The 18021-nt window shown below is 38.6% G+C and overlaps 1 protein-coding gene across 1 annotated transcript in view; it reads right to left on the minus strand.

The window, feature by feature from the left end:
* LOC136717220 (zinc finger protein 106) overlaps positions 1-18021 on the minus strand; it is a 59291-nt gene that overhangs the window by 12219 nt on the left and 29051 nt on the right. Inside the window, exons 6-14 of the mRNA XM_066694731.1 lie at positions 16759-17359; positions 16125-16194; positions 14833-14987; positions 10756-10816; positions 6785-7141; positions 5314-6145; positions 5072-5121; positions 1810-1952; positions 1200-1334 (exon numbers count right to left, since the gene is read on the minus strand). Coding sequence (XP_066550828.1) covers positions 1200-1334; positions 1810-1952; positions 5072-5121; positions 5314-6145; positions 6785-7141; positions 10756-10816; positions 14833-14987; positions 16125-16194; positions 16759-17359 — 2404 coding nt within the window. The remainder of the gene's footprint in view (positions 1-1199; positions 1335-1809; positions 1953-5071; positions 5122-5313; positions 6146-6784; positions 7142-10755; positions 10817-14832; positions 14988-16124; positions 16195-16758; positions 17360-18021) is intronic.

Genomic DNA, 18021 nt, shown 5'->3' on the forward strand with positions numbered 1-18021 from the left:
AGAAGGCTGACCAGACCCAGCCCACATCATGGAATGGCAACACTACTGGCCCTGGAACCAGCCTGCTCTAATTAGGAGATAATGGGCTGTAGGCTACAGGTGTGAATAGTCAGGGTGGAGATGTAGTTTTATTTCATTTTGTGATCTTCCCCAGTATTGGCTCATCAGTATAAAACAAAGATAAAATAAAACAAAGAGCCACCATTCATTCACCTTTTGTGTTCTGTCCTGGAAGCTGTGCCTGGAGTGTGATAGTTCAAAAAGCATTATCTTTTTCTTGTCTGTAAATAATATAAGATGGGATGATGCCCTGATAGATTTTGTCCAGGTAAAATCCAATACAATTAACTAGTGCAGGAATGTCAGAGGCACCTAGAGTTCGGTTTATATATTTCTGCCCCAGAGTCTTTAGATGCCGTAACTCTGAGGCCTCAAATTCTTCTCCAGACAAAATTAAACCTGCAGATTCCATTTCTTTCTTCCTCCTCTTCCATCTATGCAATGTCGACTGTAACATGTGAAGGGACATATATGGGACACCTAGTGAGCACTGACACATGAATTGATAGCTATCTGGATTTCCTTTTAAGTTGCACAGATCTGAACACTATACATTTGTAACAAAGCACTTAGCATACTTCAGCACTTTCACTGTAGCTAATTCTGCCCAGGTCATTGCAGTCCCCCTCAAGGATCATTTCACATGGCTTTCTTATTAAAGTATAGTGGTTTTCAGTCATTTCTTGTCAGTTTTTAGTTTCTCTAATGTTCTGTACAATTTAGTTTGATTTAAGAAATGACAGGTTTCACTAGCTCTAGCTCAAAATAACCTTCTTTAAACTTTTGTCTTTCAGTTAAAATAAATTCCCATAGCTTTCCATGATACTACACAGATATTTAACATTTTCTCCAGTTTGCATGACTGTTTACATTTTCTTCCAGGTATTCTATAATGAATGTGGATCTAGACAAAATTAAATTGTTTCTTTTTGAATGAGTTGTGTAAAACTAATAGTTGACTAAACTAAATGAGGGACTTAATCAAAATAGTATTAACTCAGTCTGGACTGCAAAGCCTCAGTATTTCAGAAGACTGAACAGTGAGAACAACCCCCTTGGACCTACACACTGCACAACCTCCAAAACTCCACAACATTCAGCGAACACTAGGTATTCATTTTTGTGACAGTGTTGGGCACCTTGAGATCGTAGCAGTGGATGGAGTGGTCACTGGAGCCCGTGTAGAGACGCAAGGCCAGGCCGGGGCCCTGGGAGACCATCAGACAGTTCACTTTGGTGGTGTGCCCCTCAAACACAGACACACACTTGCGGGTCTAAAAAACACAAAATTGAAAGGCACTCATTAGAACCAGCCTTCAAAAGCGTAAACTTTTGCTTTGGCTCAACGGCAATTTGAGCCAACACATTATAAGAAGGAGCCTAGATTAGGTTTTAGATTTGATGGCAGCAAGATAATTTTCAAGCAGATCTCAGACTTCACAGATTCATAGAAAAACGTTAAAATCTGTGTTGGACAGAGGCTGTACATTCTTACCATACAAATTACATATATATGACATAATCCCCTGGTCTGTTATGACAGTTCCCCAGTCTCAGTGGAAACTTTTGCCCGTTCAATTACAATACCCATTACCCAGCTGTTCTATGACATAGGGTGTGGGAATGAAAACATATATACAATTGTGATTCTACTGGATGCCTTGAGAATATGTGCAGCAGGTTGGAGGGAAGTAGCTGGTAGCATGCTTGCTATAAACTATTTAAACTTGGATTCTCTGGAACACTCACTATCAGGTTGAAGACTCTCACAGTCTTATCCCCAGAGCAGGTGTACAGCAGCCCATTGTGTATCTGCATAGAGTTGACTGAAGCCTGGTGACCCTCAAATGACCCCTCCGTAGGCTCATCCTCCTCTGCTCCCGATGACACCTCTGGAAAAATGAGAGATCTCTGCATCTGAAATATTTCTCTCTGAAACATTTTACTCTTACTGTGGGTAGATGTAAATATTCCAGTTCATTGAGCACAGTTAAGACTTGGGATGAGATAGTACAGTCCATTACTTGACTACACGAAAACGAGTTAACTATCAGAATACAAAAAACAACATTTATGTACATCTTATAAATATGCAATATAATTTACAACTGATTAAAGGTATTGTTATAATTGTAGAGAGAGCTGTTATTCCTCAGCTAAAACAAACAAAAAAACAACAGGTACAGCTATTGGCTAAAATAAAAAAGTGAAAAGGGAAATCTGATGCGTCAATTCAATGGTGTCAAAGCACAGTGTGCTCAGCGAATCCCAGAAGGTGATGCAGTTCAAAACACAATCACAAACACAAGTTACAGAATCACTTGAAATATGAATGGCTGTGTCAGACTTAACACAACAGCTGCAACAGCTTTGGACTCATGACACAAATACATCAAATGTATTAATTCCAATATCAAGATGGCTTTTAAGTGCTAAATTAGGCAAACTTTTTTTATAGCCTATCAGTGAACATAGACATTTCAGAAGCACCAGTTCAGGTGAGTGAGCCTTCTGCTTAACACAAAAAATAAACATCATCTTCTGCAAAGAGTGACAAAATTACTTTGTATTTTGACAGCGAGTCATGCATTTTACTGGATTACAGTGCGCTTTTAAAATGGAGGATTAATTAATTTAGATTCAAAATGTTTGGCGCATTAGCAAAGGCATATTTGTGTATTCCTACAATTCGGTCCTAGCAGAGAGAATCTTTTCACTTGCTGGACTTACTGTATAAACAGGCTACAAAATCGTCTCTCGTCTGAACATGTAGATATGTTAATATTCTTAAACAAAAATATGTTGAATAATAATATAATATAGAAAACACAGGAATAGTTTTAGTGCCACCTGCCCTTATACATTGCTTGCTGTGATTTAGAATTTGGGTATTTTTGGAGTAGATTTATTGAGCAGTATTTGTTTTCTAGTTTAATGCTAAAGAATAAATATTTTTATTATAGACTAAACACACTACATTTTTTATTTCTTGCAAAGAAAGTTATATTTGGATATGTACAATAAACATCAAGTAAAAAAGATTTGATTTGATTGATTTTTTCTTAATACAGTATCTACAGATACAAGCAGGTATTATTTTATTTTAAATTGAAATACTATGGAAAAATACATAATTTTGATTTACATTAATGCGCCTGTCTGTGTGGAGTTTGCATGTTCTCCCTGTGTCTGTGTGGGTTTCCTCCGGGCACTCCGGTTTCCTCCCACTCTCCAAAGACATGTGGGTTAGGTTAATTGGCCATGCTAAATTGCACTGTAGGTATGTGTGTGTGTGTGCGTCTGTGTGTGCGTGTATGTGTGTTGCCCAGCGATGGCCTGGCGTCCTGTCCTGGGTGTAATCCTGCTTTATGCCCTATGCCTGCCGGGATCGGCTCCGGCTTCCCCACGACCCTCACCAGGATAAGCGATTTTGAAAATGGATGGATGGATGGATTTAAATTATTGTGATCTGAAACTTTCATGCTGTGTAAATTAATAGTAGGCCTGTATGTGCCTTTAATTTGTGCGAGCATAAGAGCAGGGACTATAATTCGGTTAATGGAATAAACAAAAAGATTGTCGTCCTCCCCCCCCCCCCCCCCCCGGGTCTTAGAATATCAAATTATTAGTAATTCCCATCCCTAAGTAAGACCTTCACTGGATTAGAACAGTTTCAGTGCTGATACTTTTGTCTGCAACTTAATGGGTATGAGTACCAGTCAAGAACAACTTTTGTCCTTTTCCAGAGTGTTAATACATTTCCCAGTGTGTACAACAAGGTAGTGGAAATTGAGTAGCTGAGGTGCGTGGCCACTGGGGGATTTAAGTGTTGCATGTACAACCCTATATGTTTTATATGACTATTATTTGTAACTTTTAATGACATTACATGTTTTATATTTATTTTTGTGTGGTGAGAAAATCTGTATTTTTTTTCATCAATATAAGCTATGCTTGAAGGTTGAAGAGAAAAACAAGGCAGCTTTCTTAGCAGCAATCAAACTGGGTTTAATATTTGGCAGAAGTATATGGTACACACAGAGCTTTATCATAAATCATCTTTCAGACACGTTGCAACAGCATTAAATGCTATATTGCACAAACATTAAGAAGACAAAAGCTATACTTTGTACTGGCAACACAGGATCTTACTCCCAGCTCCTATCTCTATAAACATTTTTTTCTGTACAGAAAAGGGGTGGGCAAGGTAATCCAGTGTCACATACATACTAATAGAAATGCACATAAAAATATATGCATATTGCATAGCTGTGATAGAAACTAAAACAATTTATGGTATGAGACATTTAACTAGGTGTTTACAAAGTTGTTCACAGCTGTAGCGTCAACACATTTCCATACGAACTATCTCTGAATGAACCTCAATGCAAGAGTATCAACTGCAGACAGCTAACAAAATGTGGGGCTAAAAATATATAAAACTTATGGGTAAAGGTTTGTCTGTCAAATACACTAATTGAGATTATGGTCGTCCATGAGTGGCAGACATGAGATGACAGTATCTGAAAATCAATACATTAAGGTGCTGAAACTGTCAATGTATAATGCAAACAGAACCCCCTTTAGGATCTCTTTGGATCTTAATATTAAAATAGTGCACCACTTTCTAATACCATGCCCATAAAAAGGAATTTGAGTCTACACAGGCCTATTTTTATCCAGCTAATGTGTATGGGCACTAATTTTTTCCTGGTAGAATTGAGTTTGTAACATAAAGCTCTTGATATGCTGTTGACAGCATATCTTTGCCCTTATGAAGCCATGGAAGAGGAGACAGGGGAGAGCACGAAACATTGTTATTTTCTTTTCTTTGAACAATAAAAACAGACTTACATAAATAGTTTTTCTCTCCCATGAAACATAGACTACAAATTCCATATACCAATAAGAGGACTGTAGTTTGACTCTTATTTCAAATATATATCCTGTTTTTCTGCAATAGCTTACACAGAGTCTTTTTTTATGATCAAGTCACCTGAAATAGTCCTACCTGAAGAGTTCTTGGATCCTTTCACGGAGGACAATGCTGTCTGTGATTTACTGGAGGAATAAAAGAAACAAGAACACATTTGGGAACAAAACAAGGATATTGGCAAATGCAAACAACTAGAGTGAATATGGAACTCATTGTGCACACAAATGCAACTATCCGGTTACCTATTTATAATGAAAGTATATTGAACTTGTACATAAAACTGAATCAAAATTCAAAACCAATAAATGCAGACTGACCTGCACTTTGACTTGCCCCTAGGGCTGGTCGCTAGTTCACTGGTGGAGCTCACTTCATCGCAGCCTAGTTTGTGGGCCTCGCTCTGCTGGTGTGCAGCCATGTCAGGGGGGTCCCTCCCGGCTGTTGGGTTGTGTTTCTCAGAGTCGGATGAGTCAATGGAGACCACCTCTAACTGGGTACAGGGAACCTCCACCAACTCCAGAGAGGAGTCGCTTTCTGCAGCAGCCTGCCTCGTCAGCCCCACTTTGTGAGCTGAGTTGCCATGACTTGGTGTAGCTTCCCCATCCTGGTCCCCCTCCTCCTCTGGGCCTAGCAGAGTGGACGTGCTTACCCTCCCTCCTTTGGCAGCTCTCTTGCTTCTCACCTTCCTAGTGGGCCGCCCACTCTCCCCATCCTGCTCTGTGTCACTATTATCTTGCCTATCATTGGCCTTCCTGAGGGCTTTCTTCTTCTTCAGCTTCTTGACCTTCTTCCCGCTCTTGTTGTCTTGGGCTGGCACCACCAAGGTCGACTCTGCCACAGGCTCGGCCCCCTTGTCCTTGTCCCTGGGTTGTCTGGCGGGCATCAGGTGGTGAACCCTGGTGATGGGCTTCTCTGGGGCTACATAGGAACTCCTACTCAAGGGCGGCCCCCTGTCCATCTGCTTGCAGTCAGGATGGGCTTGAGACAGGGCAGGCGAGCAGCTGTCCCTCCGCTTATTATGCTCTGAACATGGGGCCTCGTTCTCCTGGGAGTCAATACTGGTGCGTCTGAACTCCCTCTGCAATCCGGTAAGACCTGGCAGTGATCCACACATAACAGAGGACACAGAGGAGCTGGGATTTACTGGATCTGGGGGAAGATCAATACAAATGGCATTGTGAATCACTGAAATAGTGATAAAAGCGGAGAGAAAGACTTGCGCACAGTACTTCGAAAACACTGTAAAATAAGTCTTACTGCATATGGACACACAAACAATGATATTTTGGCATACAACAGCATTTCACCCCCATTAATAAATGTGTCCATCAGACAGTGCTCTAGAGCTTACAACTGCACCTAAAACAATCAGTTTATCCCAGACCTAACCCAAACCTGAAAGAAAACAAAATCAATATGCTTCATGAAGAACAGTCCTGCTGTCTTAAATCGAGTACATCTTAATTGTATTGGAATCATCTGACTTCTGCACAGCATTTCTCTAAGCCAGAGATCTAAACATCAGCTTAGTGTATAACTCCCCGTGTGTATGATACCAAAAGATAAGCAGACACAGGTTCTTCAAATCCAGTCCCTGTGTGCTAATGTCAACTAATTCAACCCCTTTCATAGGTCTAATGCTGCAGTAACCTATAACATACTGACTGGAAGTGACCTATAAAACCAGCTGTACTGGGGCCTTGTGACTGGATTTGAAGACCAATGCTTCACATTTAAGGCAGCTTCTTCTGTGACAGAGCTCTGTATGTATTGAAACACAGAGCCTACCTTGGTGTGAAGAGGACAGCAAGGATGACTGCGCTGTAATGTGCAGGCCCCCCGACTGTAGCTGAGAACGTGAAATTGTCGGGTTGACCTCTGTATTTCCAGGGGAGGTGGGCTCCTTCTTGATGTTCAGCAAGAGGGGGCTGGCAGTAGTCATGACGGCCGAGACAAGGGGGGCTGAAGGGGTAGCATGGGCAGGGAATGGGGGAAGGACAGAAGGAGATGCCTGGCCAGGGCTATACGCAGGGCTGTCAAGCAGAGGAGAGAAGGGGCATGGGAGCGCTGATGCTGGGGGGGGCTCTGTTGAAATCCTGGTTCCGGGTGTTGATGGTTCCAGTTGTGCAGCTCCCTCAAAGCCCTCTGGGAAACAGAAATGGGTGAAAGTTCACTGTCATGGCAAACTGTTGTATTTTGGTTTCTCACATAGATTAATAAATTATTAATTGATAACAGAGGAAAACCCAATCATAATAATACCACATCCTGATTTACTGGTAAGGGATTTACTATTGAGTAAGACCAATCATGGTTCTAAACTTCACATTTATGACCCTTTCACTTGGCAGTGTGACAATTTTTGTATTGGTCGCAAGGGTGCAAGGCCTGAAAAAATTTAGCTGGTCACATTTTTCACAGTTTTTTTCAGTGGACAATTTGCTTATACAATTCACTAGGGCTTAGTGGGTAAACAGTATACCACACCTCAACACTTTTATATATATCTTTTTTTATATAAATCTGTACTTAAAACCTGCAACTGTGATAGAAACTTAAACAATTTCTGTCAGGTTGTTCATAGCTGTAAGCATCAATACATGTCCATAAGTCTTTTGAAAAATATATAAAAAATTTCTATGAAATAAACAAATTGAGCTGTGTAATTATGGTCATAAGTGCATCCGAGAATAAAGTGTCATTTTAAGTTTGACTCCTCGTAGCCTATTAAACAGGAAAATACAGTTGGGCATTTCTTTCCTACAATAGCCCTATTAATCTTATTTTATTTACACTACCGGTTACATTAGAACACCTCAATTGTTCCAGTGTTTATTGAAATTTCATGTCTCAAGGTATACTTTCTACAAAACATTTGACCGATAGTGTAATTGTAGGCGGTTTTAGTATTTAGTTTTGTTATGAAAAGATGGGATGTTATTGGGCTCCAACATTTTGATATTGGTATTCTTCTGGCAGGAACCTCCTCACACAACATTACTGAAAACACAAGTTTTTAACACTTAGAATATGTTTTGCAACTGAGTCATTGACACATCGTTCTATTAAATATATTTCAATTTTTCAAATGCTCATTTTAAAGTCGGGATTTTAAGTCAGCAACTTTATAACACTTAAAAAGCATTTGCAACGGTTTAGTTTCAGAATTGGGGGGACATGCATTTTGAGTCCTCCATGGGTGGGGGTGATTGTGTAGTTGTCGAGCCTGGGGCGAGTTGGCGGAGTTGTCGATCTGGATATTCTCATCGACCTACGCCTACGCCTATGCCTATGCCTATGCAATGGAGTAATTTGCACATTTTTGTTTTAAACCTTTATTTTATTCTGTCTGTGTGTATTTGGTAGTAGTATTTTTATTTTGAATTTTTGGAGTTCTACTTTTTGATTGAACAGAACTTTATGAGAGGGGATGTCCTATTGGGTCTTTGTTGTTTGGTTTCTTTTTCATTCAATTTTGAATGCATTTTTTTTCAGTACCTCAACTAATTGATGCTGACAATCAACTGTTTGATAGTAATTATTGATTACATTTATTTAACAAGTTAGAGTTCAGAACAACAACCATGTCTATGAGAGGCTGTTCAAGTCAAAATTATAGCTTCTTGGATATGCCATATGGTGAAATGGCTATGGTATATGGTGAAATTGCTATGGATGTCAGTTTTTGGTATGAGTATATAAACTTTTCTGTGAGTATATCAGCTTTATCTGTGGATTTACACATGACATTATCAGCCAATCAAAGCTCACCCATAAAAGCCACTGCATTAGAGTTATTTCCACTATAAGCATAGCAATGAAAACACTGAAATAGTGTAGACAAAAATATATCTTTGGCACTTTGGTAGCCTACAACAATTTTAATGAAAGAACATATCATGGTCGTGATTGCGCAGAGGATTACAAAATAATAAAATAAATACATTTTAGAGGTTGCAAATATATATATACATTAATTTTTTTATTATTTATTATAATGTTCTTTTTCTTAATTGATAAGTTCATTTGAGACAATAAACTCCATAATTCAGCCATATACAACTAATCAGAACATCTCACAATAAGGAAAACATATAAATATGTCCAAGTCCCAGCCGATTCGTCAATCTTTCAATACAATGACATTTTAGTATAACTAAATATTCAGATCTTTCCCTTGTAGGTTGATTTTACCTGTATTATTAGTTTACTTGTACGAATTTAGTTTGAAGAATCCATATAAAAGCTTAGCTATTTCAAAAGCTGTGTTGCAACATCCTTGTTAGCATGGTTTAATGTGTTATTAAAAAGCTATTATCTTTTACTGTTATAAATAAATAAACATATATTGTGAAGGGCGAAAGAAGGAGTTAATAAAGTTTTCAGACGTTACAGGTTAAAGACCTAACTTACTGATGAAGAAGGGCTATAACTCGATATAACCTGTAACATATTATTTTATTTAAACTCCTTGTGTAGATCAATCCTATGATCTTTTACCAGTATATAAATATCAGAAGTAGTTTGTTAAATATTTTTAATGTATTTTATTAATGTATTTACAATGCATTTAAACCTAGTAATAGGTTAGACTGATGCTACGTAATGATGAGTTCAGTTAACTCCTCCCCCTTAGATAAGAAGCAGGGTGAAAATTCACAGCCTGGTTCCGGCTCGGGTCGGATATGCCAGTGGAAAAAGGGTACAGGGCTGGAAATGAAGTATTTTGAAAGCAGGGCGAGTGACAGACATGAATTACTCGACCACCTGACGAGCAGTATTTAGTAAAAAAAATTCAAATAAAAAAATGTTTCCACCTGTGATTTAACTATCGCAATTACATGAGTTTTGCTAGACTGTTGAGTCTTTGGTATTTTGTACTAACTTCAATAACCACCTTAAATTTCCAACATCTGTCCCTCGTGCTGCATATGGCTGCACAATGAGTTTGATGAGCAGTTGCTGTGCAGAATATGTGATCTTTACACATATTGTGATTGAAAGAAAGAGACCAGGAATTTCCTTGTATCTTGGCAAAAACAAAGAGAAAATTGGCTGCGATATGATGGGAAAGCTATGTGGTGTTCTGTGTGTAGAGCACATGGTTCTATATCAAAACCCAAGCCATTTCAAATTTTTACAGACAATTTAAATTGAAGGATTTAAAAAATATATATTTTTCAATAAATCTTTCTTTAACAAATGCACTAGTGTACATGTATTTATTTACAGTGAGGGAAAAAAGTATTTGATCCCCTGCTGATTTTGTACGTTTGCACACTGACAAAGAAATGATCAGTCTATAATTTTAATGGTAGGTGTATTTTAACAGTGAGAGACAGAATAACAACAAAAAAATCCAGAAAAACACATTTCTTTGTCAGTGGGCAAATGTACAAAATCAGCAGGGGATCAAATACTTTTTTCCCTCACTGTACTTCACATAGCTTTTGTCACAATATGCTGATAATATTTTGGGCTTGTAATATTTTTGTTTGACTAGTAAAAATGTCAGGCTACTAGCCAGCTGGCTAGTGCCAAAAATCCTTAATTTCCAGCCCTGGGTACTACTTACTGAACAGACATTGTACATCTTTTGTAACTTAATCTGAGGATATGGAATTGATTAAGGCCAGATTTATGATTTTATAAACATGTCTTAGCCTGTGAAACAGGAAGTGGATGGTTAACCTTGGCTCTGCAGAAGGAAATAACAATTATAAACATTGTATAGGTCATTCTGCACCAATATAACCTACCTTGCATTCCCTGCAGGATCTCAATTCTTTTAGTTCTCAGGGTGCTCATTTCCATGGTAACCTAAAGGGAAGGCAGAGTGCTTTAGTGAGGATCTTGATATTTTGGTAGGCCACCATAGAAGCAGTGCAGAAAATAGCCAGTCTCTCTCCCTCTCCCTCTCCCACACACACACACACACAGACTCACAATCAGAGCAAGCCAAATAAGACTGTGTTCACATGATGAGTTGTATCAGTACACATGCATATACGTGGGGACTTGATCCAAGTCTTCAAAATCATGAAAGGCTTCGACCACATCAAACCAGAGAAGCTTTTCCAGATCAGCAGGGACACACGCACCCGGGGACACAAATGGAAATTGGGCCTCAAGGCATTCAAAACGCAAAACAGGAGACACTTCTTTACACAGAGAGTAGTCACAATCTGGAATAAACTACCCAGCGATGTGGTAGAAGCTGAAAGTTTGGGAACATTTAAAAATAGACTGGATAGGATCCTTGGATCACTTATATATTAATGAACACCAAACGAGCACGATGGGTCGAATGGCCTCCTCTCGTTTGTAAACTTTCTTATGTTCTTAATAACTAGGTGATCAAAAGCATCACGTCCAGGCTATTTTTGAATGTTTCCAAATTGTCAACCACATCGCTAGGGAGTTTGTTCCAGATTGAAAGAACTCTCTGTTTGAAGAAGTGTCTTGTGTTTTTAAGCCCAATTTCCATTTGTGTCCCTGGGTCAATGTGTCCCTGCAGATCTGGAAAAGCTCTTCTGGTTTGAAATGGCCTTTCATGAGCAGCAATGTGGCTGAAGGTGAACATTTACAAATAGACTGGATAGGATCCTTGGATCACTTAGTTATTAATGGATATCAAACAAGCATGATGTGTCGAATGGCTATGTTCTTATAAATTCTACACTTTTGAAAATATACCCTAGCATTTTGATTGCCTTTATTTATTGCGTCCCAACATTGTTTGAATGAGAAAAGTAATGAGTCCACATAAACTCTCTCATGCATTACTTCTTCCAGTTCTATTCCTCCAATAGTATAATTATAGTGGACATTTCTGTTACCTGCATGTAATACCTTGCACTTGTCCACATTGAATATTATCTAAATCCCTTTGAATAACCTGTGCTGCTGAGCCACCTATTTTTGTATAATCTGCAAATTTGACAAGTTTGCTAACTATCCCAGAGTCCATATAATTAATATAGATTAGAAAAAGCACAGGCCCTAATACTGATCCCTGTGGAACTCCTTTAACAACCTCACTACAGTTAGAAGCAACTCCTCGTATCAACACCCTCTGTTTCCTACTCATGAACCAGTTCATAATCCATCTACTTATAGTATATTACCCTGAATCTACCCTAACCTACAGCTTCCAATTTTATGATCAGTCTTTGGTGTGAAACCTCATCAAAGTATATATGATATCATATATGTGATCTACAGCTGCAGTACATGTAAAAAAAAACTCTAATAAATTAGTAAGTCATGTCCTGCCTCATCTAAACCCATGTTGACTATTACCAATGATATGGTTTTCATTAAAATGCAAAATCCCTTATTTTTGTCATGCACTTTTCATCACCAGCATCAGTTGATCACCAATTTGCATATTCAGTGACAAATTACACTCAGACTGTCTCTTTTGATTTAGATTGTATATTCCTTAAAGTCCTACGATTTCAAAATAGATTTTTAGACCGTCAGTTTTAGTCAATTCAGTAAATAAACATGGAGGGTAATTTTCTGAACATCATTCATATATTATCATCATTGTTTATTTTATTAGCAGACTTGCACCATCTAGTCTGCCTGTCATGATCGGCTCAACAAGTTTCTAACTTTCCTTTGAAATTCAATGTTGATGACATTGCAAACCCATGTCTCTGGATCAATGCCTTGATCAGTCACCTGTTTGATCAAGAATGCCAATTCTTTTGTATTAGGTGTAGGGCAATATAGTGTTGAAAAGTGCATTTTCTGCATTGATACGCAGCTGTAATAGACAAAGCCATTTCAAAGCATGCTTGTTTATGTATATGCACACGTTTTGATAAAAAAAATAAGAATTGCCAGTGATATAGCTCTCGCCAGATCATCTCTTGCTGATCATCTCAGCAAGTTTCTAACTATATTTTTGAATTAAATCTTTTGAATTAGGTGTAGGGCTGGCGACAGGCTTGCTTATGTTAGCGTGTAGACTGCTGTTGGCACTACAATTCAGCAATTCTGGATTGATGTGAGCAGCTGTAATAGACAGATGGAGCCATTTCAAAACATTTCACGTTGTAAAAAGTAAAATATGAATTTCAAATTTTGAGTAATAAAATGTATAAAATATTAATAAACTGTTTTACGTTGTAACATATAACACGTAAGAAACTGTGCTATAGCCCTATTTTAAACACCCACCCTCCTCCCCATCTCTTGTGACTAGTTATTATTATTATTATTATTATTATTATTATTATTCCACTCTTCTCCCCCTCTCTCTCTCTCAACTAGTTATTATTTATTGATTGACTGAATGATTTCTTAGCAGACGCCCTTATCCAGGGTGATTTACAAAATTAGGTAAACTAAGATGTTATAATAAATGCAACATGTACAACAACAAAAAATTAACATTGAGTGACCACCCACAACAATATTCACCTGGTGTACCGGACATTATGTTTACATGCTGGTTCATATGTAAGCATTACTACCAATGGTCCACACAAAATGTGTGTCGTGCAAAAAATATGCGGTTGCTGTTGCTGGGTGTACAGTGCAGCATTACTGTCCAAATGTCCAAAGACACGCTACATGCTACTAACTACATTTCCTATGCATGTATGTATGTATGTATTGCCATTCAGTAAAAAAAAAAAAAAAGACTGTTAGGAACTTGTTCTGGTGCACCACACATACAGCCATATATAAAAACAGACATTCTTCATAAATCATCCTGGTAAGATTAAAATTGCATTTTATGTTATGTTACTATCGTGTAAAGCGATCACCAGGGAAGAAACCCAGCATCTGGTGATATCTATGGGTTCCAGACTTCAGGCAGTCATTGATTGCAAAGGATTTGCAACCAAGTATTGAAACACACAATTTAATTAATGATGTTAGTTTGTTCAAATACTTTTGAGCCCCTAAAATTTGGGGGACCACATATAAACATAGGTGTAATTCCTACACCGTTCACCCAATTTGGATGTATCTACCCTCACATTAAAGATGAAAGTCTACACTTAAAGTAAATCTTGATTGTTTCCTTTCAAGTCAAATTATGACAATTCTGTCACTGTCCAAATATTTATGGACTATATATCAGCCTTTTCAAGATCGATCCATCCATCCATCCATCCATCCATCCATCCACCTTTGAAACCTCTTATCCTGGTGAGGGTCACGGGGAAGCCAGAGCCGATCCTGGCAGGCATAGGGTACAAGGCAGGAATACACCAAGGACGGGACGCCAGCTCATCGCTGGGACCTTTTCAAGATTCCTATTTTTTTTCCAACATTTATAATGTTTGTCATCAACTTATCAAGTTACTTGTCCTGATTACTTAATTGATACCTTACTTGAACTAACAATTTACATATATATATATATATATATATATATATATATTTTTTTTTTTTTTTTTTAAGACAATTAACAATTGAAAAGTTCAACAGGAAATACAGCCTGTCTAAATATCTACGTATGACACAATACACCCGACACACTGCATCACCAATGGTGATGAAACTCACCACAAACAAGCATACCTGTACTATTGTAACAATTTGGGAAAATTTCATGTGTGTACTGTATTTCAGTGTGCAGAAAATGTGTAACGTGCAACACAGCGCATATATTATTTTTAATTGGCCCACGGCAGCCATGTTTCTAAGTGTAGCAGTTCGTCTTCAATAATGTTGATAGTGCTCTGTACTACTGTCATGTATGCCAATGTCCATGCTTGGAAGCTTAATTAAGGAAATGAGACTTTGGTTGAAACAAAAAACAGTAGAACAGTGGGTCCCCAGGAGTGTGAAGCACTGGAGTAGAATTTTACCTGCTGTTTGAGTACTAGGAGGCGCTGCACCTCAATGTATGCAGCCTGCAGGGTGGCTCTGGCCTGGAGAAGGCTGGTATCCACACCCTGCAGGGAGAGGTTAAGCTCCTCCTCCCGCAGAGAGATGGACAGCAACTGGTCCACCTGAGAGCGTTCTGAAACAAACCGCACAGAGCAGGGGTTAATGAGGGCCAGGGTATGGGCTACAGGTGGTGCCTGCATGAGTCAGTAATCAGATCCATTTCAGCTTGTTCACACTGGACTTATGACTTCATACAAAACAAGGAGACAGACATGGCTGAAAAATCCAGCAGTGTACAACGTAAACCTGAAAGGGATCAAACTATGTTGTCACTGGAACTATTTTACTCATAATGATAACACATAGGATACTTTGGTTACCACCACTGATCTTGTAAATAGTCCTAATCATTTTCACTTCCTGCAGCATGGGCAAAGAATCTGTGTTATGCCACGCCTCCTACAGCACAGTATTGAACAGGCCTAGCTGTGTTTAGTTTCTCAGATCATCCTTCAAGGTGGATTGGCATCCAGAGCTACAACAAGCCACTACACCACAATTCAAACTGAGCTTAAACATCACTGCTGACTTGGTCTACCTCTGCAGAACTACTCCTTCCATTTGTGCTGAACACCTACAAACGAAAGTGCCTCCTTTAATAAATACCTATATAAACAATTTGATTAAAACTGTATTGGATTGTTGCCATATGCTTACATGTCACTAATAACCTGACCTTTGTTGTTTAACACATCAATTAACAGGCAGTGGCACAATTCTTCCTACATCAAGTGGAAATATGTTTGGAGATCCTAACAATACAATGTTGCATATTGAATGCCTGGAAGCTCTCTATAAAATGTAATTCAAATAGCTCTGAAAAGAAATGCATAATTTGCAGAACATCATGCCAACCCTGGCCCTTTTAAAGATGTATATATTTTCTTAATCTCATCTATGAAAATGTACCAGTTTCAGGTGAACTGGATCAAATGATTAACACATTACATACATACAAATTGTTTTGTCACTTTCAGTACAACTACCAGCTTCTTTTTACAGTACAAATTCATTGGCAATTAAAAAGACAGTAGCCTAAAATATCGGCAGTAACAGAACAATTTTATTTTTGCAACTCAAGTAATTGGTGATAATAACTAACGATAATGAAACCGACAAATAAAAATAAATTAGGAAGAGATAAGTACTATTGGTTAGAAACTAACAAAATAAAGATAGTAGCCTAATATCTGGGAGAGTTCAAACTTACCTTTTTTGGATTTGATTTTTCTTCTTTTCTTCTTCCTCTCCAAACTGGGTATTTCTGGGGTTGGAACATCCTATAAAATAATTTAAAATTACAATATATTTCTAGATATTTAAATAGGATCCATAGTTATTTGAATGCAGGAAAATTGGTTTATGATCTGTGATGTATTTGTGATATTACAAACTGGTTGTTAAAGTGAAACAACCATGTTTATTGTGTTTTTAAAATGCTGTACAGAGAGCTCAGCTCTACAGTAAAGTGAGCACTGACATACAACGGTGGCATAACACAAAAGCTAAAAACCTCAAAGCACACAGAAATACAATAATATCCTGGCCTTGTGTATCAAGGTCAAGTAAAAGGCTGGTATTTATATAAGGAGGATAACAAGAGGATAATTCTCCAATATTTTTACAAATGCTTATTTTTAACATAGCTCCATATGCATAATGTTTAGACATTTCAATGAATTGCTATATATTTTATAAATTGTTTAAATGCTTTTTATTTTGGAATGTGCTCTGAGAAACTTGCTTGATAGAGTGCTGTATAATTGTAAGTGTGGTCATAACCATACTAAAGACCTGAAAAGCCTGCGGTTCGCCTACAAGTCATCCCTGTGTGTCATACTCACTGCTGCGGCTCTGCGTTTCTTCCCTACTCCCTGTGTGTCGTTCTGCTCAGTGCCAGAAGTACAGCTGCTGTCACCCTCCAGGGAGTCAGGTGCCCGGGCTGTTCCCACTCCTGTCTTGGGCCTATCCTCTGGCGGTAGCGGTGCTGCTGCCTCCTCTTCCTCCTCCTCCTCCATGCCTAGAGTCTGGCCCCAGCCCCTCTTATCTTCAATCTTAATGAAGGGCAGTTCCTCCATGGCAAAGTGGGACCCAGGTCTTCTCTCTTTCTCCTTCTCCAGTGAAGTGGCTGAGAGCTGCTGCAGTGGCAACTGGGAAGCCTTCCACCGCAGATGGTCAGAAGTAAACCCATGTGCTCGCGCTGCTTCAAAGCTGTCATCTTGTTGTTGATTGCCTGCCGTGGGGCACTCTGCATACAGGGTGTAGACAGAAGCCCGGTCTGTCACCACACTGCTCTCAGACAGGCTGCGCTTGCGGGTGGTAGAGGGCTGCATCTCGGATAGGGCCTCCCACTGAAAGTCTTCCAGAGAGGCCATGTCAGCCCCATCCTCTAGACTCAGTCCTTCCATGTCACTGGGGAAGGGAGTGACCATCTCTATCCCAAACCTGCAGGGTCACAGAACACCACATTATTAGCTTCAGGTAGGTCTTAAGACATGGATTTACAAGACACAAGGGAGAATCAGCACCAAACTGATCCAAGTCTCAATGTGACAGGTGTTTGCAGCCCTGGATTTGATTTTCGTCGGCATTTCATTATATAAACATCTAATTTTCTACATCTTAGTGACAAATGTTTCTGGGTCAGTATTTTTGGAAATTTGTATTTTTTCTTGGAAAGAAGGTCTTACTAAATTAGTTACATGACTTTGCAAATCAAAATTCACTGGAGGTTCATTTCTATTTTTAAGAGCTCTGAGATGCACTTTGAGCTTATTTCCAAGAACACTGCCCTTTATTTCATAATCCTCAATAATACACTTAAGTGTAGCACAATGGTTGCTGAGGGGTAGTCAAAAAGTGGGGCCATGGGCCAAATACGGACCGCCAGACATTTTTGAACGGACCGTGAAAATAATGTTAATGTACTTATTATCATGTAATTAAATGTAATTAACCGTTTTAAAATGTATTTTTACTGTCCAATTTTCTCATTTCCTAAAAATCTACAAAATGCCTCAAATAGCAGATCTTGTAAGATTGTACTTTAGACTTTAGTAAATTTGTAAATAGGAGATATTGGCAAAGTTAGTACATGGTCATGGTCA

This window comes from Amia ocellicauda, chromosome 21, assembly GCF_036373705.1.
Source record: "Amia ocellicauda isolate fAmiCal2 chromosome 21, fAmiCal2.hap1, whole genome shotgun sequence".
Lineage (NCBI taxonomy): Eukaryota > Metazoa > Chordata > Actinopteri > Amiiformes > Amiidae > Amia > Amia ocellicauda.